We start from the raw sequence: 26,080 nt of genomic DNA, 5'->3' as shown, positions 1-26,080 counted from the left end.
TATCATTTGAGGCTCCAAAATGTATGTTGGGCAGTATCATGTAAGCATTTTGGCAGTAGCCCCCCTACCTTGGTGCATATAACCAGCATGATTCCTGTTCAAACCCTCCCGTTTCCTGAACATGATAGTAGCATCTTGGGAGAGCAGGACAAAACAGTGTAGGGAGGAAGGGCGGGTGGCGTGTTGTGCGTTCACAGATGACCCCTCAAAGAACTTGTTGTCCTCCATATATACAGAATCTGCACCCATGGATTCAATCAATCTTGGTTTGAAAATATCCCCTCCCTAAAATCCCAGCAGATACTAAGGGCCCATTGCAAGCAACTTGTCCTTCTCTGGGTCTCAAACGAATAGGAGACACTATAAATGGTGGGAGTCATGCAAAACAAGCATACAGTTGTATAAATATGCTTTATATCGACACCTTTAATATCATTTGGTACTGCTTCTTACTGCAGACGCAGACTACAGCCAGGAAATCAGGAGACACTTACTTCTTGGGAGGAGAGCAATGCCCAATCTTGATAAGATAGTGTAGACATCACATTGGCAACGAAGATCCGCATAGTTAAAGCAATGATATTCCCCATAATCACCTATGGATGTGAGAGCTGGACCTTAGGGAAAGCTGAGCGAAGGAAGATAGATGCTTTTGAACTGTGGTGTTGGAGGAAAGTTCCGAGAGTGCCTTGGACTGCCAGAAGATCCAACCAGTCCATACTTCAAGAAATAAAGCCCAATTGCTCATTGGAGGGAAGGATAGTAGAGGCCAAGATGAAGTACTTTGGCCACATCATGAGAAGAAAGGAAAGCTTAGAGAAGACAATGATGCATGGGGAAATGGAAGAAAAAGGAAGAGGGGCCGACCAAGGGCAAGATGGATGGATGGCATCCTTGAAGTGACTGGATTGACCTTGAAGGAGCTGGGGGTGGTGACGGCCAACAGGGAGCTCTGGCGTGGACTGGTCCATGAGGTCACAGAGAGTCGGAAATGACTGAACGAATGAACAACAACAAACTGCTTCTAAAAAAGTGAACTTGCATCAAAAAAGTTTACTCTAAAATAAAAACATTTAAAGCTATTACATGTATTTTCTTTTTTCCCTCCTCTCCCTCTCATTTCTTCCTTTTTATGCCATGTTCTGAGATACTGCACCTCAAAATACCTAGTGGAGTGCCAATTGGACCTCTAGAAATTGCATTCCATGAGCAGAATACCTCAGCGAAAAGGGGTTCACTCTAAACCCCTGGTTCCCAACATCAAGCATGTGTCTCACAGGAGCAATTTAATTTTTAAGGGTGGCAATTTGAGAATGAGTTATTAACAGTGTTTTTTTTTTTCTTTTTTGCATTTCTTATGGTTCTAGGGGCTTCATATACAGTGTATAAATATATATTGTGGCATAGACATTTTTAGAATCAAAATCAGAATGTACAGGCCCGTCAGCTGGTGAAACAGAGAGGAGGAAAATCCCTTCATATGGAGGAGTGGTGAGAGCATGGAGTTAAGAAGAGAGTGAAGGAGAACAGAAATGGGAGGACACTTTCATTCCAAACATCCCACTCCTTTCAGTATTCTTTTAACATGGCAAGCTATACAAAATACATTAAAATGTCTTTTTGTTCTTTGTTGCTTAGGTGGGGCATGGCCAAAAAAAGTGGGAGAGAGTCCCTACTGCCCGACGGTGCTGAACATGGTCCAACACAATTGGTCAACCTCCCTGAGGTCCCCACCATCCTCCATGTTATGGTGGTCTCTACTTTGTCCTTGGTCATGATGACAGGTCCTTTTGGGAGTTGGGTGGCACTTCCCTGGTCCTTGGACAAAATCCAAAGCACAATTATTACTTTTATAGGGAAGTCAATATTTTTGTATGAATTAAAATATATATATATATTGTTAGCTGCAAGAAAATTGACATCAGGTGACAGTATATCCTTGCATGTTCTCACCAAATATACACAATGAAGTTGGACACTTGTTACCCTGAATACGATGCAGATTTCTCAATCAATTCATTCTTTTGTTTCTCTCTTTCATGGATGCCATGCTTTTGGAAGCTTATTTAGTCCAAGTAAATGACCTTTTAGGCTTTCTCAGTGTGAATAAGAGTTCACTTTTTCAATAATAAGAATATGTCACTGGGGGGGGGGGGCATCAGGATTTTAGAGTTGCTTAGGTGGGGCATGGCCAAAAAAAGGTTGGGAATCACTGTTATATTTATTTATTTATTTACTTTGCTTGTATACCGCAGTTTCTCAGCCCGTAGGCGACTCAACGCGGTTCACAAGAGCAAAAGTCAGTCCAACAACATACAGTATTAAAACCATTAACAGTATAAAATACAAACTAATGACATCTCAATAACAACACATTAACGTCTCGTAACTAAAATCGTGATCCAATTCATCATCCATAATTCCGTTTCCTATATTCATCGTGTTCATTGCACTATTTATCCGAACGCCTGTTCCAACAGCCAGGACTCAACATGGTGCATTGAGTTTGCTCTTTGGCACATACATCTTCCCCAGCAGATGTTGAAACTTGGGCTAGTATCTATAGAGAGAAGTACCTTTAAAGCTTAGGAGGATTTTACAGTGAAATGAGCTTTGATTCGCAGCCCCGGAAGACTTTTGCAGGCATAGCAGCTCTGCTAACGTTTAGCATAATGCAGGAGCTTAAAGAGTGAAAAAGAAAACCAGCATTTCTAGGATGTTTTATAGAAGATCATGACCATGAAGACGGCTTGGTGTTTCAGTCTTGATACCAGATTGATCGATCCTACTTCTAGCACACAAAAGAATTATATTTTAAGGCATTTCCTAGGAAGAAATACAAAGAAGCAGGACAACTTACATCTTACAACTGTGCAAAATAAATACTGCTAATAGTACAATAAGCTGGGGCTTTGAAAAAACAAAACAAGTCATTGACACATTTTCTCCATTTGAATCGTGGAAAGATCAAAGAGCAGGCTTGTAACCCGGCTATGAATCTTGGCCTGAATAAAAATTGTTTCCCCAACAAAAAGTTGGCAGCTTTAGACATACTTTGAGATTGTGGAAGCTCCACTTATTGCAGTTTGTCTTTCCAAAAACCAAGCATACACGTTTCCTTTTCTTTTCCATAGAGTGGTTGCAGCTGCCAAAACATCCTGTACTGCACATGATAACTTTATTAAAAATAATAAGGTTACAAAAATAAAGAGAGAAGCAGCAGCTAATGCAGAGAGACAGGGAAGGAGGGAGAGGCAGGTGGCTTTATAAAAAGATGAAAACTTCTAATGGTGTTTCATGAAATGTCTGGCACAGAACAGCTGCAGCATTCAGTAGACTTGTTATGGGCCTTCATTTCAACTCTGGCTTATGGTAACCATATGCTGGCACTTTCTTGGAATGGTTTATTCAGGGTTGTTTACCATTGCCTTTCTCCAGTCAGTTTTCTTGGCTGACCAAGGATTTGAACCCCTGTATTCCAGAGTCCAAATCCACCACACAAACCACTTTATCACATTGGTTCTTGAACTTTTGTTTGCAGCATGCCTTTCCTCCAAAAGTAGGAGTCAAGGTGGCTGAATCAGGATTCAAGACATACTCTCTACACTTCCCCCATTGTATCATGTAAGTAGTCATGTCAAAAGGTTTAGGTTTTTTCTGGGTTATTAGCACTGCATTCAACATACATAGAACTTGGGTGACCAGGAGTCTCTCTCCACATGCATGAAATGCAATCCAGTACATATAAAGCTTTAAATCACTCCCCCAAGAACAATTCTGGAGAGTCGCACCTTAAAGCTGATTGTTAGCACCATTTAGAACAGCCCCAATGAATCAATGGGCACTCGATAAATCCCCATGTCATTAAGCTCCCCACTAATTCATTGGATTTACTCTATTTTGGACTAACAACTGGATTTTACTCTTTCCAGGATACTTTAATTCTCTTCAGGTTAGCATTTTGGTTACGGTGGCAATTAAGTGTTCAGACTGGAAGATAATCTCTGGGGCAGGCTTTAGCACAGGTTAAACCGCCAACTGCAGAAAACCTTGCCAATCAAAAGATTGACAGTTCAAGCCCGAGTCAGGGTGAGCTCCCAGCCGTCAGCCCAGCTTCTGCTCACCTAGCAGATCGAAAACAGCAGTGTGATTAGATAAATAGGTCCCGCTTTAAGTGGAGAGGTAATAAAAGCCACCCATAAGGACATGCCGGCTATTTGATTGGGAGGACATATACGAACAACCAAGTGCCATGGAACACCTCCCTATGGCCAGATCCCGGAGATGGAAAAAGATGGGAAAGCCTATACCTCTGTTTATGTATTGTTGTCCCTCTTAATTGTACATCGGCATTGAATGTTTGCCATACATGTGTTCTATATTCTGCTCTGAGTCCCCTCAGGGAAATAGAGTGGAATATAAATAAGGTATCCTATTTATTATCTCTCTTCCAATATGGGATATCAATGTTAATAAAGGCTACCAACACCCAATCATTACTACCATAATTTATTTTTATTAAAAAAATAGTTCTCCATCTTGATACATATAATCATTTTTCATATTTTCCTCCACTTTTGTAATTTCATGTATATGAAACCTACATAGAAAGAGGCAATAAAATGATAGTTGAAGGTTCTAGCAAGGTCAGGCCATTCTAAGGCTAACAGTCCTGGTGCTTTGGGTAGACCCATGCAAAAAAAAAAAAATCACATAACTGGCTCTCTTTTCTCCACTCAGCTGCCATGGTTCTTCTTTATGAATCTGATACAGATGCATCCCCTCTGTGTTCCTTTTTAGTCGTAGTGCATAGGTATTTCATTCGAATGGCAGGAAGCTCTTTGTAAAGGTCAAAGCCCACTGGGCTGTCTTTATTTGGCAATTTGTAGTAGAGAAGATGTCGCTTCAGCACCTGAAAAGAGTAAGAAGAAACTGAGTATAACTGAAAAGCAAAGCACATTTCCCCAGCAGTATAATCCAAGGACGACAAGCTTTTCAGCCAAGAAAAATATTTGGCCCTCATATTAATATAAATTACTAGAAATAATATACTGATTTGCGTGTGTGCGTGCATGGGGGGGGGGGGAGAGATAAATGTTTGGATGGCTTTCTTCAACTATCACCCCATCATCCATAATTCATATTGTCACTACAGTACAGTACAGTTCAAATAGTACTGGAAACAGCAGGAGCTCATTATGTTGCCAGGAGTATTTCCATCATAGCAGTGCTGTAACAACAGCAATACTGAGTTGCTGGTAACTTTCCTTGGAAATGTTGGGAGCAATGGTCTTTCAAATAGTCTGGATCCAAGCCATATAAGGCTTTATCTGTCATAACCAGAACTGTGAATTGTGCCCTGGTTAGGATTTTGCTTAATGTTCTGTCACTTGGATTGTACTATTCCCCTAGAAACTATGGCTCTTTCATTTTTGAACTGGAAAATCGGCTAAGTATGGAAAATCAGCAGAATTTTGTGCAGTTCAGAGTATCTAACCCCCAACCAAATATTCCATGTGGACAGATTTTCAGAGTTGGTGTTGTTAAGGGAGATGTAACAATTCAGTATTCCATTGGAAATACAAGAACACAGGGGTTGAGGCAGACAGCCTACCTCATCTGCCAGGAGCCAGGTCTTCTGCAGCATATTTTTTCGGGCAGCATCAATCTCCTGTAAAAGAAAATAAGGCACCAGATGTACAGTATTTTTAGAACTTTGTTAAGAATAAGAGTGCTAATTCTTTAATCTTCCAAACTAGAAACTCGGAGAAGGATGACCAAAATAATCAAAGTTTTGGAAACCAAGCTCTATGAGAAATGCCTTAGGGAACTATGTATGTTTAGTCTGGATAAAAAAAGGTTTAAATATCTGAAAAGACGTCACACTGAGGAGAAAGTAAGGTTGTTTTCTACTCCTCTGGAATCTAGGACTAGCAATGGATTCAAATTGGAGGAAAAGAGATTCCACCTAAACATTAGAAAGAACTTCCTGATGGCAAGAGCTGTTCAGCAATGTAATATGCTGCCTCGGACCATGGAGGAGTCTCCTTCTCTGGAGGTTTTGAAGCAGGTTCTGGATAGTCATCTGTCAAGGGTGCTTTGGTTGTGTATTACTGCATGGCAGGGGGTTGGACTGTATGGCTCTTGGGATCCCTTCCAACTCTGTTATTCTGTGATTCTATGAAATACCCAACCCCTGCATATCAACCTCTTACTAGTCTTTACATGTCCAAACTTATTCTCCCCTATGAACCATCAAGACTGAGACCGGCTACAGAACAAAGTTATCGACCACACATACAGACTGAGTAGGACATGCTTTTATCTTGGCAATTTGGCTTATTTGTAATTTTAATCTATATGTATTTTAATTTGTTGTTATTGTATGATGTTTTTAGGCTGTATTATTAGCATTGAATCCTTGCTGTGAGCCGGTCTGAGTCCCTCTACGGAGGTTAGAGAAGATCGAGATATAAAAGTTTTAAATAAATAAATAAAGTGAAAAGTTTGAGCATATTGTTTCTTGGACTGCTACTTTGGAACAATTTCTTTCCATGTTAGCTTTTGCTGGCATGTTTAATGAGCAGGACAATGTGACACAATCGGTCCACTAAGAATTCAGTTTACTGGCATGATGGTTAAAGAAAGCCAGAAGCTGTAACTCAGGATTCCTTGAAATATTTCACATTTTACTATGGGCAAAGTTGTGCAGAACACAGCACTTGCCCACACATTCTTTGTTTCAGTGGCACAGTAAGAATGTTCCAAGGGATGCTAAGTTACACAACAGGGACTGGCACTATTGTATGTTCCCAGGAGAGATAAGTGAATGAAAACCAATTAGAAGCTCTGCTTGTGCTTCCATTCCTTGTTTGATACTTCCTCCCCTCCAGTACAGCTTACTACAACACAGTCAATAACAAGCGCTAAAACTGCCTGACTCTCCAGAGACTGGGGAAACACAGTGGATGCCAAAAATGAGATCACTTCTATTAGTGACTTTTCACTTGTAGAACCACTGAATGTCCAGAGAGGCTGTCATGCAGCAGAAATCTTCAAACATTATAATGCATTTTATTCTGACCAGAAAAGTCATAATGCAGAGCTCTATGAAGCAGAGAAAATGTTTTTGTGGCATATTCATGAAGAAGGCATCAATTTATTTGAAGCTTTAAATAGCCTTTAACTGATTCCAGAATTCAATCAGTGAACCATATGGTTGACATAATGCAATCTGAGCTGGTGATCCTGGACAAAGCCCTGGGAAATGTATCCTGAACAAAGAGAAATTCCCAGGCCTTCTTCAAAGGAAGATCTCACAATGATACTGCCCATTTTGTTTATTTTTCAAAATCCATTTGTAAACCTTGTTGACACTGGAAGATAGGATGATTCATTATCTTTCACCAGACATCTCAACTGGTGTTCACACTACTACTGGTGGAGTATAGCAACACAGGGAGGATATTGTGGTGGAAAAATAGGATGCATTATGCCCCAACTTTGAAAGATGATCACATACCTGGGTAGTGCTGTCCTGGGAGAAAATGAAGCTGTTGATGTGGCCCACAGCAACCACATAAAGAATAGGGCATCGCTTCTGCTGCAAGATACCTGTAACCAGGGTTTGGAAGTACTGTCTTAAGAGGCTGAGATTGTCCTCAGGGGGAGAAAGGTACTTTTCCAGAGGTAAGGGGAACTGAAACAAAGCCAGGAAAGCAAAATTATTGTAATCAAAATACCAGGTTATGCAAAGAGCTTGATCCATATTTATTAGAGGAGCGAGTGAGGAAGAATGCCCTTGGTTGGGAGGACTAAAGTGCCCCTACTGGATAGAGAAGTATGCTAGTCTGCTTAAATTCAGGGCCGAGAAGCAGCCAGATTACAGAGATTATCTTCTGGACTACAATTCTCAGAATCCTCCAGCCATCATGTTCCTCCTGTTACAATCCAAAAAAGTAACTTTCCTAAGTTCTGGTCTGAATGAAACTCATTCCCAATGCGCAGAAGACTGAAGCCTTTTCGAACAAAGTAAAAAGATGCCCATGCATTCCCACAATTTTCATAACATTATATGTGTGTAACCAGTTGGATGAAACTGAAAATGGACACAACTGGGGGAACCTCAAGTGGCAGAAATGGGACTGACCTGTTGGAATGGGACTCCTAGTGCCCGCAAGGTGCCCACATGCTCTCCAAAGACAGCCATCCTCAGCTGAACACTGAACCGCCTCTGCAGAGGAAGAAGCACAAAGATTCCAAAGAGAGAGTCTCCAAAGGAAACACTCTCAAACTGTTCCAGAAGGTTGATGTAGAGGTCATAGAAAGAAGCTAAGCCAGGGAGGGCAGCATCCAAGTTTAAGGAGTCTAACACTTTAGACTGGCAGTAAAGTGAAAGGAGGGCAGCAGTGTAGCAATGAACAGGCCCTTCCAGGAACAAATTGCTGCCTGTGAGGAAGATACACATGAGCCTTGCAAGTCTGGCTGCTGCTGAAATGTCCTGAAGGACACTGGCTCTCCAAGTTTCTAAGAGGAGGGCCCACTGAAGGTTCCGAGTTACAGTGTTCACTAAATCCATAGGAAGGGAGGGCAATACAGCCCACTGTGATTCTGTACTAGTCACTTTGTTATAGAGGCTGATAAGAGGAAGGTAAGGCCAATCAGAAGGCAAGATGGGTCCTTTGGCCTCAGGAAGAAGCATGGACTGGACAAGGTGCGTTCGTCCTTGATAAAGGTTTCTGGAACGAACAAGAGCCGGCTCCAAGTAAACAAAATGAGAGCGGTAACAGGACTGGATAAGTGGAAGGTGGTTAAATGCGTCCTCCAGTAAAGCTCCACGACTAGGGAGTGAAGAAAGGACAGCTGCTGAGCCCGGTTGTGCTGACTTTGCTTTTGAATCCAAGTGCAGAAGATCTGACAAGTCAGCAGCTTCAGGTCCCCCTGTTTTGCCTTCTCTACAAAAACAAGGAAATATATGATAAGCATTAATACTTTGTTTACAAACCATAGACAGACAGACACAGGTACAGCATAACCCCAGGGAAATGCTAAAAAGAAGCTACATGATCAGGACAGAGCTGAAGGATGGGGTTTCAGTATAGTCCAGAATGAAACTCAGCTTTCCAGATTTCAGATAAGACTGACTCATATGCTGGACAATAGAGAAATGCTGAGTGTGGGCAACATTTAAATCTTCCGTGGTCCTTATGCTGGGATCAAATCATTTCCTCAACTTACCTCCACATTGTTGAATATTAAAAGCTTACTATAATTTCTATTTCAATTTTTCTAAGCCATCATTTTTCTAAGCCATAAATTACTAAAAATAATATACTGATTTGCGTGTGTGCGTGCATGGGGGGGGGGGGAAATGTTTGGATGGCTTTCTTCAACTATCACCCCATCATCCATAATTCATATTGTCACTACAGTACAGTACAGTTCCAATAGTACTGGCAACAGCAGGAGCTCATTATGTTGCCAGGAGTATTTCCAAACTCCCAGTTTGGGGCAAATAACAGTGACACACCACTATCATAGGAAACACCCAGAAAAAAATGGAAGCTTTCACACAGCACACACAGCTTACAAACAGAAAAGCAGTAAGGAAGGCTTGGAGATGTATAAAAATCCTTAGATGGCTTTGGGAAGGTCAAAAAAGCAAGATTTATATGCTTCAGCATAATGGAATCGAAACATAATATTTTTTAAGTCAAGAGCAGAGACTTAGAACAGGCCAGGCCTGCTTTTCCACTAGGCCACTTTAACAATTTGTTTTAGAAATTCTCTTTCTTTTTTTTCTCCTAAATAGCTTCTCCACATCCTACCTGAATTCTAAAAAAAGGTTATTCAATTGAAGCAATGGGGGCTGAGGTGTGAACAAAACTTACGGAATCAGTTTGGGGTTGAAAATGAGGCCTAGTAGGAGTTCATGAGCCAGGTACTCGCTGCCTGGCAACAAACGACTTAACAGTGCCATGGCAACACAGTGATGGAGCGAAGCATGCTGGCTGTAATCTGGACAAGTATCTGCCTGGAGAGGAAACAAACATTCAGTACATAATAGTGTTACCATCCTTTCTGCTGACAGAGACATACAGGCATGCAGGGAGAAAACATTACAGAATCTATGGGAAGCTGCAACAGGGGACAGTGTTGGTGCAGGTGCATGTGGCCTCAGCACTCATGCCCCACAGCTTTTAATAGTTCTACCCAAACTCCAACTCTGGATGCTCAGTGTGGTGATAGAAAAAACTGGATCGAAAATTTGATTTTTCGTAATGTGGGGTTTATACATGCTGACCACCAACATCCACACTCCACAGGCTGCTAGTTTGCAAGTCCCATCAGTACTTATTATGAGGAATGTGTTAGAACTCAACCACATCCAGCACAAGGTTACAGTCCTCATCAAGGACTGGGATAGACAGATGAGTTAGAATCTCACTAGTTCTCAACCTGTGAGTCCCCAGATGTTTTGACCTTCAACTCCCAGAAATCCTAACAGCTGGTAAACTAGCTGGGATTTCTGGGAGTTGTAGGCCAAAACACCTGGGGACCCACAGGTTGAGAACCACTGAGTTAGACGGTAGGGAAAAGCCCTTTGTCTGTTGGCCTTTTTGTCTGTTTCTGATCCGCCAAACTGCTGCTATTGCTGTTGTTGCTGCTTTACTATTTTTGAATGCTTTTTTCCTTTTTGCAAATTACCCCCAAACAGGATGTGGGTCTCCTTTATCAGTATATTTCACCAATCAAGACATTTTAGCATATTCTAACAGAAAGGTTTTAGGGGGGTGGCAATGCTGAAGATTTTGAGAGGCTTGGGTGGTCTCAATGAAATTTCCAATCTAGAACTGTTCAGTTATGACATGTTAGACACAAAATACCCAATGCTGTCAAGCTATAAAGTATTTTTATTGTGCCAAAAAGTGATGTAAACACAGTCAAACTAACATTTTTTGATTCCCAGAGTTCACCCCTTTTACTTTGATGTAGGTAAATAAACACTTGCAACCCAGTGCCTACATTGGGTTGCAACAGAGTTTATTTGAATGGAGTCTAATTTGTGTGCAGTTTTAGTGCCACATGATTTCAGATTAAACCTGTTTATAGAAGGTCCCAGATTTTAACACCATGAAGACCAAAAAAGGCAATGATTGATTATAAGCACCACTCAGAGCTTGATTATTAAAAAATACTCCAAAGAATGAACTTCCCTTTGGGAATTATTACATTTAACATTACAAAATGGAAAGAATGTTACTAAACAATGGTTCTACCTAGAGAGAGCTGTCCACCAAAATCTGGGTCACCTTCCAGTAGGACAGCGACCCAAGTAATATTGGAAAAGCTTAAAAATAAGAATACAAATGTTTCAGAATAACTCAGAAAACCCAACTTCAATCCCATCGATGATTCTACAGCAAAACCTAAGAGTAGGTCCAAGTTTCTATTCAACTAGAAAGAGTTAAAGCAATTCTGTCAAGAAGAATGTGAGAAAATGAAAGATCCTAATGTTCATCACTGTTAGAGATGCCGATGGGGAAGGGGGGGGGGGGGAATGGATGTATACTAAACTAAAAAAATGGCAGTCTACTTTTGTTGACTTAACTTATATGCCCTAATATCTGGTTGCTTCACAATGTTGATTTAGGCCCCTTCTGAATTGCTATATAATCCACATTATCCAGTTTGAACTGTATTATATGAGTCTACACTGCCATATAATCCAGTTCAAAGCACATAATCTGCCTTTTATGTGACAGTGTAGATGGGACCTTAGAATGTTATTAAAAGTAGAAAGGTGGCCATATAGGGATATTTCAAGAGAACAGTACATTGAGAAACTGAGGCCCCTTCTACACAGCTATAAACAATCCACATTATCTGCTTTGAACTCAATTATATAACAGTGTAGACTCAGATAATCCAGTTGAAAGCAGATAATGTGGATAATCTGATTTGGTAATCCGTATTATATGGCAGTGTAGAAGGGGCCTAAGACTAATAGGCAGAGTTTGAGGCTTATAGATTAGTTTTAATTGTTCTAAATGTAGGATGTGTTTAGTAGGTATGTGTTGTAATGGTAAGGATGATTGTTTTAGATTGAATTTGTGAGTTGTTGTAGGTTAGTGTTTTATATTATGAAAAGTGTGTGTTTTAGTTTTGTAAGGTGAGTCTGGTTCTTTTGTTTTGTGAATTCTGTCTTGCTGTATATGTCTTTGTTTGGCTGTACGTTTGTTTCTTGGAAGAAAAATTAGTTATAAAAACAATGCTAATAGGGAAAGAGGGGAAGAGAATACTTGATAAACTAAATAAATGATAATCTCTTTTTGTAGGCTTAACATTGATACCCTAATAATAATAATAATGTTGTGTATCTTGTGCATATCAAGTGAATCTGTCTTAGTTCAAAATTATAATGCAAAAACATGCCATGTAAGGTGAATACATCTACAGATCACATACATGTTCATTCCTGGCAAAAGGAAGGGTGTCTCTGTTGCTGCTGAGATTCAGTTATTCTCAATGGAGTACCAGGTTCTGCTGCTAACTCTTGCTCTATTCATTTCTTCATCTTGCACAGCGGTCCTGTTCTCACTGAGTATTTCGATTCAGAAAATTCTCCACCATTTTAACCTTTGTAATACCTCTGATATCACACCAATCAAGGGTCTCTCTGGTGACCACCACATCAGAATGTCCCTCAATAATCTGAAGGAACTCTTTGTCAACTTAGCATTAACTCAATACACATTATACATTGCTCAGAGGTTGCATAGTTTAGGACATAATAAAGTACAGACTTAGACTAATGTCAGAGATACCATTACCACATGTTCTTTTCTCAATACCTATATCAAAAGAGGGCCACACACATGTGTGCCTGTACACTGGGAAAGTGCAACAGTTGGCCTCAGATTCTGTTAAAGAAGCCCAAGTCACATGCATCTTCCCCATCTCCCTCCTTCCCCCACAGGTTCTATAATTAGCAGATGAATTGAACAACCCACAGGAGATATTTGAAGCAGAGAGCTTACCATTTTCTGAGCCAGTGCAAGTACAAAATATTGGAAGTGGTACTCAAGTCGCAAGAGCCATGCAGAAGAAGGGGCTAGATAAGGTGGTCCACTGGTTGAGCACTGGACAAGATAGTTTTCCAGACCCTTTTCATCAAATATAGCAGCATACTGTTTAAAAAGAGGCAGGTATTAACACCTGGCAATCACAAAATTATCTCCTGCACTTGGCTCCTGCCATCATGTCAAATTCTTATGACCAGCAGAAGTAGCCCCCTGTTTATTTCTGCTTTCAGGCAAACAAAACAGGTTCTCTGCAGAAACACTCTACATCAGGCTTGACAACCATACATGTTGTTGGACTGTAACCCTCCCCCCCCCCCCCCCACCTCGCCCCAGTCCAACAACATCTAGCAGGCTGCATGATTCCTAACCTGGCTGTATATATACAACAGGAGATCCCTGTTCTCACCTTGCCGACCAGTCCTTTATGGATGTGAGTGATGTTATTAACCAGGACCAGGAGGGCCGTAAGAAAAGGGAAAGGCGATTTAGAGCCCAATAAGCTCATTGGGGGCTTGCCTCCTATGCAGCTCAGAGAACTAATGCTGGGGAGGGATTCTGGTGCTTGAGAGCAGGACAAAGGATTGCACACAGCCGAACATGGCCTGCATCACAAAGAGAAAGACAGAGAAAGTTAATTTCTAATGATATGATATGATATGACCACAGGCATTCATTTTACATAGTAAAAAACCCAAGTCATTTCGAAAAATCTAAGCAAGGAATCTATTGTGAGATAAGCAAAAATGTGTACTTAAATGCAGTGAGGAACATAAATAAGCAACCTTCTATATACCTACCATGAAGAAGGTTTTATTAGTCTCATTTACAGAACTGCACTATAATCTGTATTTTAAATATGCCATATGGGAGAATGGAATTAAATTAAATTAAATTAAATCCCGCCATATGGTGGAATTAAAATAGGTATTTAATTGATTGAGGGCCCATCAGTAATATAGTGCAGTACAGACACTTCCCAAGTTATGAACAAAATAAGTTCTGTCGGTTTGTTCTTAAATTTAATTTGTATGCAAGTCAGAACATGTATATATCCTTCTAGGTTTAAAAAATTTTTAATAAAAAAGAACCTGTACATTTTAAAGCCCATCTCCATCCATATATATATACACACACAGACGTGCACGTACACATATACACACTTTGGATCGCATAAGGAAAGGTGAACACTCCTCTTGTGTTTGTTTGGCTGTCTGTGTTCAGAAGATTTCACCTCACTTTTTGTCCCTGGAATCTGAGAAATTTGGTTTCTTGTGAAAACAAGGATTGGTGATCAAGTTTCAGTGGAGACACATTTCCCCCGATAACTCTTTCAGGAGTGAATTTCCCTTCCTAGGGGTAGATTTCTTTCATTTCCTGTTGTCTCACCCTTGTTTTTAATATAATAATAATAATAATAATAATAATAATAATAATAATAAGCAGTATAAACAGAAGACAAGACAAAAGTAGAACATGACACCTCTTCTACAAGGTCCAAGTAATTGAAGGGAAATTCAAATTAAGAGTAAGGATGCTTTATGAACAGGTGGACACATTACAAAAAATGATATACTAAGAAACTAAATAAAAGAGACAAAACACTGATAGATTATTTCAAAGAAAAATCTTTCTTTGATGAATCCAAAATCTTAGAAAGTAAAACTAAAGGGAGCACTCGAGAAAGAAATCTCCAGGAACAGATATTATACCAATAGAGCTGTTTTGAATGATAGAGACAGAATTCATTCAAACTCTAATAAAGATCTGCCCCAAAATAAGGAAAAGGAAACAATAGCCCACAGAATAAAAACATTTGGGATACTTTTTGAAGAAAGGGGACACCAAGAATCATAGTTGCACTATTGCACTGATCTCCCATGAAAACAAAGTGATGCTCAATATTATCCAATAAATAATTTCACTATATAGGAGTGAAAACTCCCAGAAGTTTCAGGTGGGTTCAGAAAAGGAAGAATGATTAAAGATTCTATTGCAAACTTATGCTAGATAATGGAACCAGCAATAGAATTTCAGGAGAAAATCAACTTATGTTTTATAGATGATAACAAAGCTGCTGAGTGTAGATCATGAAGGAATATGGCTCACTCTAAAAGAAATTGGTGTATCACAACATCTGTTTGTCTTGATGTTTAATCTATGCACTGGACAAAAGGCCACTGTCAACATATAATACACAGAAACAGGATGCTTTCCCATTATAAAGGGAGTCAGACAAGGCTGGGTTTTATTTAATTTATGTGCAGAACATCATATGAGATAAGAATCAGATAAGAATCAAATTCAGAGAAAGGAAGCATGAAAACTCAGGAAAGAAATGTCAGTCCTTTACGATATCAGATGACAACATATGACTAACAGAAAACAGCAAAAACTTGGAACAACTTCTGATGAAAATTAAGAGATATTGCAAAAGCAGGACTACTGTTGAATAGTAAAAACAATTTAATTATTTACAGTACCTAACTTTAAAGTCAATGGTGAAATCATGGAAATATTTAAAAATCTTCTACAACTTGGCTCAGTCATCAATTAAAGGGGAGGCAGCAGCTACAGAACCAAGATTGAGTTTTGGAAGAACAGGTATGAAGGAACTAATTAAGATCCTCAGATGTGGAGAGTTAGCATTAAATGCCCATGTCTTGGGGTCCCCTGGTGGTGCAGCAGGTTAAACCGCTGAGCTGCTGAACTTGCTGACCAAAAGGTTGAAGATTCGAATCCGGGGACTGGGGTGAGCTCCCGCTGTTAGCTCAGCTCCTGCCAACCTAGCAGTTCAAAAACATGCAAATGTGAGATCAATATGTACCAGTTCGGTGCGAAGGTAACAGCGCCCCATGCAGTCATGCCGGCCACATGACTTTGGAGACATCTACAGACAACGCCGGCTCTTTGGCTTAGAAATGGAGATGAGAACCACCCCCCAGAGTCAGACTCAACTAAACTTAATGTCAAGGGGCAACTTTTACCTTTGCTTTACTGGAGAGAAAGAACAGGCTATGCTTTTATGAACATGTATTTGAACATGTATTTGAATATGGAATTGACTGGAATAATGTTACGGCTATTAATACTGTTTTTTACTGTTTTAATGAATGTTTTACTCATTGTTTTAATTGTTATTATATTGCTGGGTTATATATGTATTGGCATCGAATTGCTGCCAAATGTAAGCCATTCTGAGTCCCCCTTCAGGGGTTGAAAAGGAATGGGATAGAAATACCAGAAATAAATAAAATAAATAAATAAACATGTGCTTTGTGTTTAGAAGGCCTCAGATCCAATGTTGGCATCTCCTACTAGGAGAACATTACTTAAAACCGCCTTTGCTTGATTTCATAGAGGACTGCAGACTGTCATGGGGAAAGAAAAGCAGGATTTGGAACAGAATCAAGAACACACACTCCCAGACTTGTTAATTCAAATGAATGTCAATCACCCACAGCTGTTCCTCAAAGCTATGCTACAGTACCTTTGCAATAAAGAAATACCAAAGCTTGGGAAAGTAACTGTTTCACAGTCTGATTATCAGTCTAGATTGCTGACTTGACATAGTTACATGCCTGGAAATAGTTTTACCTTAGCATTTCCCACAGAGTCCGCATGGCTGGCTGGCTGAGGAGAGGTAAAAGGACTGAAGAGCTCAAATGCTCCACTTCCTCTAAGCAGTCAACAGCATTCACTGAGGGCTATGGAGAAAATGGGACAAGGGGTGGAAGTCTATGAACACTTCAATGAAGTCAACAATCCATGTCCAGCAAGAGTAAGACCAATTGATTTGTCTTCCTTTTCAGTTCAAGGTGCCATTGATATTTATTTTGATTGATGATAAAACCCAATATTCATTATGCTTCGGCAATGCCTACAAATATGTTTACCCCTGGGGTACTTATTAAAGCAATGAAGGTCAAGTTGTCCTCTCCAACAATGGCTGGGCTTGCAATGTGAGGAACTAGTGCAAGAGGCCTTTAATGTCAAATGCAATGTCTGGTACAAAGTTCCATCAATGTTCCTATCAAATAAAACCTGACTTTCCTTCCAGCTCCTTCCAAGAAGAAATAAATCTTTCTGAAATTGCTATGTTTCTGTACAGCAGAGATTGACAGCATTTATTATTCTGTACAGCACAGGTGGAAGGGCAGGTGCCCCATTAACCCCCTCAAGAAACCTTGGAGAGCCATACTAATCCCCACAAAGAAACGTGATCCTGGTTTTATGTTTTTGGCCTTTCCTGGGTCATTTAACACCCCAGAGATAATTTTTAACCACAGGAACAAGGTAGACATCATTTCCTATTCACGTCCTGCTTCAGAAAAATGAGACCTGTCTCATGCCTCCAATGCCAGAGGACGTTTTGGAAGACAAATGTTTTGGAAAGAAAAATGGCAAAATGTTGTTAACAATGTGTTTCATCCCTTGAAGACCCATGTAGGCTCTCCACCACACAAAGTATTTTGAAGTAAGCATTTTTTACCACACAGGCATGTGGCCTGTGGACTGAACTTTCCCCACTGTACTGCAAAGACTCAGATGCTATCAGCAAATTATATAATCCCAGGTATTAACAATACTAAATTTTTAATTTTTCTTGGTCCTTTAGGATAATTGATTGATTATACAATTGCCTTTTAGTAATATTGTTACCAAAAATATTCAACTATTTCAAGCCTTTCCCCAGAAGACTTATTTTTTCTTAGCCCCCAGCATTTTCACCACCCTCCTCTGGGCAAGTTCCAGTTATCCTGATGCAGTGTTGTGGTACGAATGGGGAACCTGTGGCTGTCCAGATGTTGTTAGACTGCAATTCCCATAATCCAGGTGTCACTCAGTTGAATACCATCAGCCCTCACCCCTGCTATGTTGCTAAGGACTGGTAGGAGTTACGGTTCAGCAACACGTGGAGGCCACACACCCCTCCACCACACCAACCTATGGGGTTAAAGATTATTAAGAGAGGATTTTTGGCAGGATTCTCCAAATATTGGGCTGCAACTTTCAGCATTGCTCACAATTAGCTAAATTGAGTAGGACAGTTATGTCCTGGGAGCTGCGATCTAACAACTGGAGGGCCTACCTTAATTTACGGTGAATCTACTCTGGGCCTGCAGTATGACTTGCAGCAAATATTACCTATACAAAGATGGGGAATTCATATGTAATTTCTGGGCAAATTTCATATGTAAATCCTGGGCAAATCATAACATTCAAAATCACTGATATTAACTTTGAAATTTGCTTACACTTAATAAAAAACTCTTTTAACAGAGCACTTGACTAAAAAAAGGCCAGAATAAAAGACCCTTACATTCTATTACAACCTTCTTTTGACAATGCTTCAAGTCTTCTTTGGGAAGATAGCTGCACTGAAGGAAAAGTTAAATACGTAACTTACAAGAAACTTGGAAGAGATGTTGCTTTGTTTCTGCTAGGCTCACCTGTTGACGGCAATGACTGTAATACACCCCCAGGTAGAGCATGCAGGCTGCACTCAGAGGTTGCAGTGCCTGCCAGGAACTCAGATGGGATAGATCCTTAAGGCATTGCTTCAAGACAGATTCAATGATGGCTCTGAAACCTGACACCTGGCTCCAGGTGATTGGTGGAGGGGGAATTGGGTCACCATCTTCTGGATCACTCCTGCAACAGAACCAAAGGTAAAATATGAAGAATAGTGTTAAATTGCTAATGTAACAGGCCAGTGAAGCTTAAAGATAATAGAGGAAAATGAACATGAGAACTTGTAAAGATTGTTTAGACAGATTTATTTGTCTGTCACTTTTAGTATGTTGGGCAGTTTTGAAGTCCTTTTGTTGCAATGTGAAACACTGAAATATCCAAAACAAAACAGAGATTTCAGTCATAAGCACATGTCTAGATAAACAAGCAGAATTGGTGCTTTTTCCTAAGGTTTTTAAATCTTATGGTATAACTGGAAAGCACAATGCTATAATATGAAACTCCACTTCAAAATAAAATGGGGCACTGCCTCAAATAAAAGAGGAAGCAAGAAGCATAATAAAAAAGCAACAAAAGCAACAAAAACAGGAGAAAGGAGAAATATCCAAATGAGTACAATAAGTGTTAGACACAAGTATTAACTTCAGAGCTCAAAATTTCCATGCCATCTTGGAAGCAATGGTAGCCACATTCTTTCTTTTTTCTTTTTTGCCTTTTCCCTTGGAGATGAAACTTTATTGGAAATTGAGAAGTCAATGGGTTTCTGTTATTACTGTACAAAACTGTTTTTTTCTCTCCTGCTGCTACTACAATTGTAAAAATAAAACCATATTTAGGACACATATAGATGCATGGAATAGATTCTTTGGGCATGCATCTTACAAATATGTAAGGAATTAAAAATTTATCCTTTGTTTAAAATAAGAATATTTTTTACTATAGGTGCTCTGTGTTTATAGGCAATAGATAGAGTAATAACTATTAAAACAAAGGCTTGAAATACAGAAATAAGACTATGCCCTTTTCTTTGTTCTCAATTCTGCTATGACTTCATCCCAAAAAAGAGAAAAAGAACATTAGAAACAAACTTCTTGAAAAGTGTAACTTGCAACATATTCAAAAATAGATCCCTTATTTCCTCAACTGTCTGCTTATCCAATATGGCAGTGCCTTGACATGGCCAATGTTTTCTTATCTTAATCATCTGGTTCATATTTTGAAAGCTTTTTTATTAGCTCCTTGACCTGGTCATTCTTCTTGGACAGAATCTCTTTCATGTTGCAATAGGCAGCTGTTTGCTGGAACTTCTTTTCCAGTTCCTTTTCAGCCACAGCCAGCTGGACCTGAACCTTAAGCAGGTCATGCTTTGTTGAAACCAGATTCTCTTCCAGGGATTTTTGGCTTGCAGTACTATCATGCAAAGTCTTTTTGAATTTGTACTTCAAATCAGCCATATTACTTTCTAGTTCACAAAGATCCTGTGTAGGGTTTAACTTGAGATCTCCTTGAACAATCTCAAGCTTTTGAAGAGCTTTCTCTAACTTTGATTTTTTTATCCAGTGCACTGGTAGCCTGAACTCCTATTGTCTTTTATCTGCTCCTCGATTTTTTATTTTCTTCTTGGAGTCTTGCAATTTCCTTCTGCGGGAGTTCTGATGCTCCATCATGCAGTGGAGTAAGTTTAGGCTTAACCAGCTCTGGATTGGGTTTTTTATTTGAAGATGTAAATTCTTCAAATAAGTAGTCACATTCTTAAAACTTGCCTACTTATTCTAACGAATGATGCCTGCCCACCAATTCTAAGTTACAGTACTAAAGTACTAAAGCTTTATCTTTGAATATGTCTTAATCAGTTTTTATGGATTTAAACTGTGAATTTTTAATACCATTGATACTTAATATTCATATATTTGAAGAATTTAAATTGTATTGAAATACTTTTAATGTAAGCCACTTTGAGTCTTTATGGAGAGAAAAAGTGAGATATAAATAAATATAATAATAATATAGTAATAATAACAACAACAACAATAACCAAGGGAAATGCAAGACACAATTTCCCAGAACTGAGTGGGAGAAGCTCTAGATGTTGTTGGAAGTCCCATCTTCTCTTTCCATTCTAGCTAAGAAACAAGCTGATGGATATTATAGTTTAATAACATATGAAGAGCTGCTTTAAATATGCAGCAACTCTTGTGTGTTTTGTTGCAACCTCTGAATTTGCAAAAGAATGTAGGATTAAGGGAGATAATTATGCATCATCACCGATTACTGCTTGAGACAGGGAACTATGGATGACCAGATGAACCTGATTGGTCCCTTGATCAAATGTATTATTTTCAGAAAGGTTAAACTAGCTTAGTGGATTAATTAGTTTAAGTAGTAATAACCACAATCTATTATGTGCCTTTATTATATGTTTCCCATTGTTTTATGAGGTGCCCAGAGATTGTACAACAAGCAGAATAGATGTTTGCAAAAAAGGAAAGGAATAGGCCATAGTCCTTGGATCGCACAAGCTGCTATATCAGTTTGATTTGAAGTTCTTCTATATACAAAGCAACGCATTAATAACCCAGCAAGGAGGAAGTGAAAAGGCAGCCAGGAGACTTCAGCTCCTCCATAGTGGAAGGCGCAGTCTACACACCAACTCTCCTCAGGGGCTGCTGCACTTTGTTGCCCTTCCCCATCCTCAGTCTACTGGCAAGTGATAGCCCACACCTGACTTATGACACCACAACTGATAAAATCTATGTTCCTCTGGACTTTTACGAAACTGATCAGTAGCCTACTACCATCATCAGATATGATTCTACCTTCACCTGCCCCAAGGACCTCATATCACGTTTACCATCCCCCAAGAAGGCCCAGGACTTTTTTTTTACCCACCCCATTTTGTATTCATTCTGTACCTAAATAACTTTGTGTCTGTTGAGATGTGGGGGAAGCAGGGAGGGTATAAAAAGAAGGGCTGAAACGCTATGGAAAGAAAGTTGGGGAGTAGGGCCTACATTGTTAATTGCAGCAATAATGTGTTTCATGCTTATGTCTATGTTTGATGTTTTTATAGTTTTAACAGTTTTTATCTACAGTTATATGTTATTGATTTAGATATGTGATATTTTTATATATATGTGAGGCATTGAATTTGCCATTTATTATGTTGTAAACCGCTTTGAGTCCCCCCAGGGGTGAGAAAAGTGGTATAGAAATGTAGCAAATAAATAAATAAATAATAAACGCCACTGAAAATCACAGTTTGAGATGCTTGAGGGTTCCATCAACTGCTTTATATCTGCTCATACATGCAAATCATCACTGGATGTCATGTGTACAAAGCAGACCTTAAGCTAAATTAAAGTTTCTTTGCTGCTTGGTCCGGCATAATAGTGAAATGTTTCTTCATTCTGCCCCTACTTGTTCTTATCTGTTCTACCTCAAAACGCTCCCACACTTGCCATAGTCACAGTTTCATTAGATCAACCTACCACTCTTCGACTGAGCTGGGTATTTACACCCACCTGATTGATTATCTTTCCAGTCAGATTCACTGTCTGCCTCTACAGCAGGAATAAAAACTGACATTTGCTGGCCTCAATATTGTATCCCTAAGGAATACCACTATTAACTGTTCTTCTACAAAGACTTTTCAGCCCACTCATTCTACGATGAGGTAAAGAATGAAGGAGTGTGTTTTTAAAAGGGATTTCTACCATGATAGCCATGATAATCTGTTGCAAAAATAAGATCTATGGCACTTTTTTACTGATGTGTAAAGAAAATCATATGAACTACTGCCAACAACATTATTAGTGTGGCCATTCACCCAAAGTGTTGTTGCTGATAACACAATAAACCTAAAAGTAGGTGAGCGGATAAACATGTGCAATGTGATAAGAAGCCTTTATTTTGAGTCAAGCCTTTGGAAATGGATTGGAGCTTTTGATGAAATGTAACTCAGCAACTCTAATCTCATTTTGAAGTTTCTTTCTTACAGGAGGCCGCTGTTTCAATCTCCTTGACACATCTAAGGTTAGTGACAATATCTTGGGAAATGGAAGTTGTTTATAACCAACAAGAAATAGATATCACTTTGGGCACAGACAGAGTAAGCTATAGCCCATCGAATTGCTTGTTGCAACAAACCAGATACAATTTCTTAACCATTTTCAAGGGCAATCTCATGGGGAACTTGTGTACATTAGTCCTATACCAACATTTGTACAATTGGGGCATTATCGTTATCACTACTAACGGTTTTCTTTTAAAAAGAAAACCAAAGCTACGCAGGTATCATATATAGGAGACATTTTAAAATCCTCTCTTCTTCTATTTCAAGGGTTCTCCTCAAAACAAAGACTGTGAATTCTGAACCCACAGTCACATAAGGGACCTATGCTAACAAACTGCACTTTTTTCCTAGATCATACAGCTGTTCAAAGAAAAAATCTGCAAAGCATACACTTATAGAAGATGTCATTCAAGCATTACACAGAAATGAAACAAGATGGCAATCTAGAGACTAAAAACTACTAAGTCATAATTTTGGGCAAAGATGAAATGTCTGAAAACAAATATAAAAAAGAAAACAAGGCTGTATTTAATCACTCCTTATTCCTTCTAGTTATCTATCAGGGGAGAAGAAAAAACTGTTCTAGTGAATGGTTTTGTGAAGAGAGGCAACCCTTGCCCCTGAACATATGATGATGATGATGATGATGATGATGATGATGATGATTTTGGAAGACAATCTTGGATTATTGATGTCACCATACTGGGTGACAGTCGCATTGAGGAAAAACAACAGGAAAAACTCAGCTGTTATCAGGACCTCAAAATTGAACTGCAAAGGCTCTGGCATAAACCAGTACAGGTAGTCCCAGTAGTCATCGGCACACTGGGTGCCATGCCAAAAGATCTCAGCCGACATTTGGAAACAATCAACAATGACAAAATTACAATCTGTCAACTGCAAAAGGCCACCTTAATTGGATCTGCACGAATCATTCGAAAATACATCACAGTCCTAGATGCTTGGGAAATGTTCGACTTGTGATTTTGTGATACGAAATCCAGCATATAGATCTCGTTTGCTCTGACATACTGTGTTTTTGTGTCAGTAAAATAATAATAATAATAATAATAATAATAATAATAATAATAATAAATGTATTATTTGCCTATCCTTGCAACAACATGTGTAGTAAGAAATACTGACTAAACTACAATGCACAAAGCTGTTTATTTATTTATTCACAATACAGTACTTACTTAATTTTTATCCCGCCTTTCTCCCAATATACGGACTCAAGTCAGCTAACAACTAACTTTCAATAATGCATACTGGGAGTGCAGCAAAACAAATGATAGTCATTCTGGCACAGGCATTTTCCTGTCCAAACATGGATAGTAGAATTAAGCCAGAAAGGCTATTATTATTACTATTACTATTATTATTATTATTATTATTATTACTATTATCTTTATTTATACCCCGCCTTTCTTGCCATGGGGACTCAAGGCAGCTAACATTCCACACTAGGCAAGTTTAAGATGTTTTCAGGGGAACAAAATCTGGCTATCAGTATTTAAAAAAACTCTAAAATCAGGACAGTAAATAAAGAACAACACTCTGAAAACAGGGGAATTCCAGTCATGAAACAATCAGGGCCAGCTAACACATCCCAACAAAGGATTCAACCAGGCAGGAATCAGCCAGGCCTTGAACCTGCAAGGCTTTGCAATGCTAATCAAGGTGATTAATCAGAACATTCATACTTGCCTCCAACAGACAAAGAAGTCTTTCTCTCACTCTGAACCTTCAACAGATATATAAACCTCCCTTGTCTAATTTCCAATATACCTCACAACCTTTGAGGATGTCTGCCATAGATGTAGGGGAAACATCAGGAGAGAATGCTTCTGGAACATGGCCATACAGTCCAGAAAACTCACAGCAACCCCAAAAAGTGGAATAGTCTGCCTCAGAGGGCAACAGACTCCCCTCCTTTGGAAATCTTTAAACAGAAACTGGATGGCCATTTCTTCAGAGTGCTTTCCTGCATGACAATGGCATTGGACTAGATTGTCCCTTACAGTCTCTTCCAACTCCATAATTTCTTGATAGGGAAAAAAGGCAGAGAATAAACTATTTGATTGCTTTCTACTATTTTGCAAACCTTTGTAGGGGCATTATTTGGTGAGATTTTACATTTTTCAATTTCCTTTCATACAATACTGTATTCATGGGGATACATTCCCTGACTTTGCCTGGATTCACAAAACCACAGGTAATGGGAACCCTACTGAAATGAAGGATTTCTGGCCTCAAAATACCACATAGTCTCCCAGGAGGACTTAGAAAATATCTAGAGAGGACATGTTTTATTGGATGTGCATAACTGAAACTGCAGATAACGATCCCATGGATGCAAGGGTCGGACTGTGTATAAATAAGGATTTTGGAGTCTTATCTCCTCTTTCTTCCCTCTATTATCTGTTTTAATTAGATTTATATTGTTATTCTAACTGCTTGTTATATTGCAAGTCACCCTGCAATTATTTTAAACATGTAAACATGATGCAAAACATTCCAAACAGAATCTGGTACATAAAATAACCACTCAGACAAATAATCAAAATCATGTTAAGAATATAAGAATTTCGACAGACAAACTTCATAATGTTTGTTGTGGCAGAAAGTACAAATAAGTGGCATGGGGATTTGTAGAACACAACTGGAAACTTACTTGTTTAATCAAGCATTTGCTGATTATAGCACCAAGCTTCATGACTTTTAGTTTTTATTGAAGGTCTGTATTTCAGCGTAACAAAAATCAAGTATCCCTTATCCAAAATGCCTGGGACCAGAAGTTTTTTTTTTTGTTTGTTTTTTGCTAGATATTGGAATATATGTATTTGAATATTTGTACTTCACAAGGTACCTTGAACATAGGACCCAAGTCTAAATGCAAACTTCACTGATATCTCAGTCACAAATTAGACACACAGCCTGAGGCAATTTTATACACAATATCTGTAGAAAAATTTGCTTGAAACAAAGTCTGTGTACATTAACCATTATCAAGCAAAGATATTGACATCTCAGCCACCCATGTGAGTAATTTTGAATTTTGGAGTATTTCAGATTTTGTGATTCTGGATAAGGGATGTTCAACCTGTATTTAGTTTAACAAATGTTGCACACCAGCTTGGAATTGTTAAATAAGAGGGCTATATATTTCAAATCGTCAAATGAGCAAAAGTGGTTATACCTGCTTAACTGGGCCTGTAGTTCTGCTCTGCAGCCTGCTGTTTGTGTCAGTTGGGTAAGCAGAGTCATGACAGCTGCAGCTCGCTGGATAGAAACCTCAAATGTAGATTTATTAATCAGAAAATCACTGGCCAGCTGAGACAGAGAAGGGACCACCTTCATTAGCACAGGATAGAGATCCCTGTAAATTGAGAAGTATGGTGGGGACAGCCATCACAGAAAGGAGAGGTATTAACTAACAGTCCGAAAT

General features: G+C 39.1%; 1 protein-coding gene and 1 pseudogene across 1 annotated transcript in view; both read right to left on the bottom strand.

Annotated features, from left to right (window-relative positions):
- Nucleotides 1–4,496: 4,496 nt before the first annotated feature.
- RPAP1 (RNA polymerase II associated protein 1) overlaps nt 4,497–26,080 on the bottom strand; it is a 64,441-nt gene continuing 42,857 nt past the window's right edge. The window contains exons 16-25 of the mRNA XM_060760761.2: nt 25,832–26,011; nt 18,536–18,737; nt 16,680–16,789; nt 13,492–13,687; nt 13,041–13,190; nt 9,891–10,033; nt 8,150–8,954; nt 7,523–7,699; nt 5,615–5,671; nt 4,497–4,912 (exon numbers count right to left, since the gene is read on the bottom strand). Of these exons, the coding sequence (XP_060616744.2) occupies nt 4,757–4,912; nt 5,615–5,671; nt 7,523–7,699; nt 8,150–8,954; nt 9,891–10,033; nt 13,041–13,190; nt 13,492–13,687; nt 16,680–16,789; nt 18,536–18,737; nt 25,832–26,011 (2,176 nt within the window). The 3' untranslated portion in view covers nt 4,497–4,756. The remainder of the gene's footprint in view (nt 4,913–5,614; nt 5,672–7,522; nt 7,700–8,149; nt 8,955–9,890; nt 10,034–13,040; nt 13,191–13,491; nt 13,688–16,679; nt 16,790–18,535; nt 18,738–25,831; nt 26,012–26,080) is intronic.
- LOC132761764 (leucine zipper transcription factor-like protein 1) lies at nt 18,744–21,247 on the bottom strand (annotated as a pseudogene).

This window comes from Anolis sagrei, chromosome 1, assembly GCF_037176765.1.
Source record: "Anolis sagrei isolate rAnoSag1 chromosome 1, rAnoSag1.mat, whole genome shotgun sequence".
NCBI classification, from domain to species: Eukaryota; Metazoa; Chordata; class Lepidosauria; order Squamata; family Dactyloidae; genus Anolis; species Anolis sagrei.
This window is presented reverse-complemented; position numbering and strand designations above follow the sequence as displayed.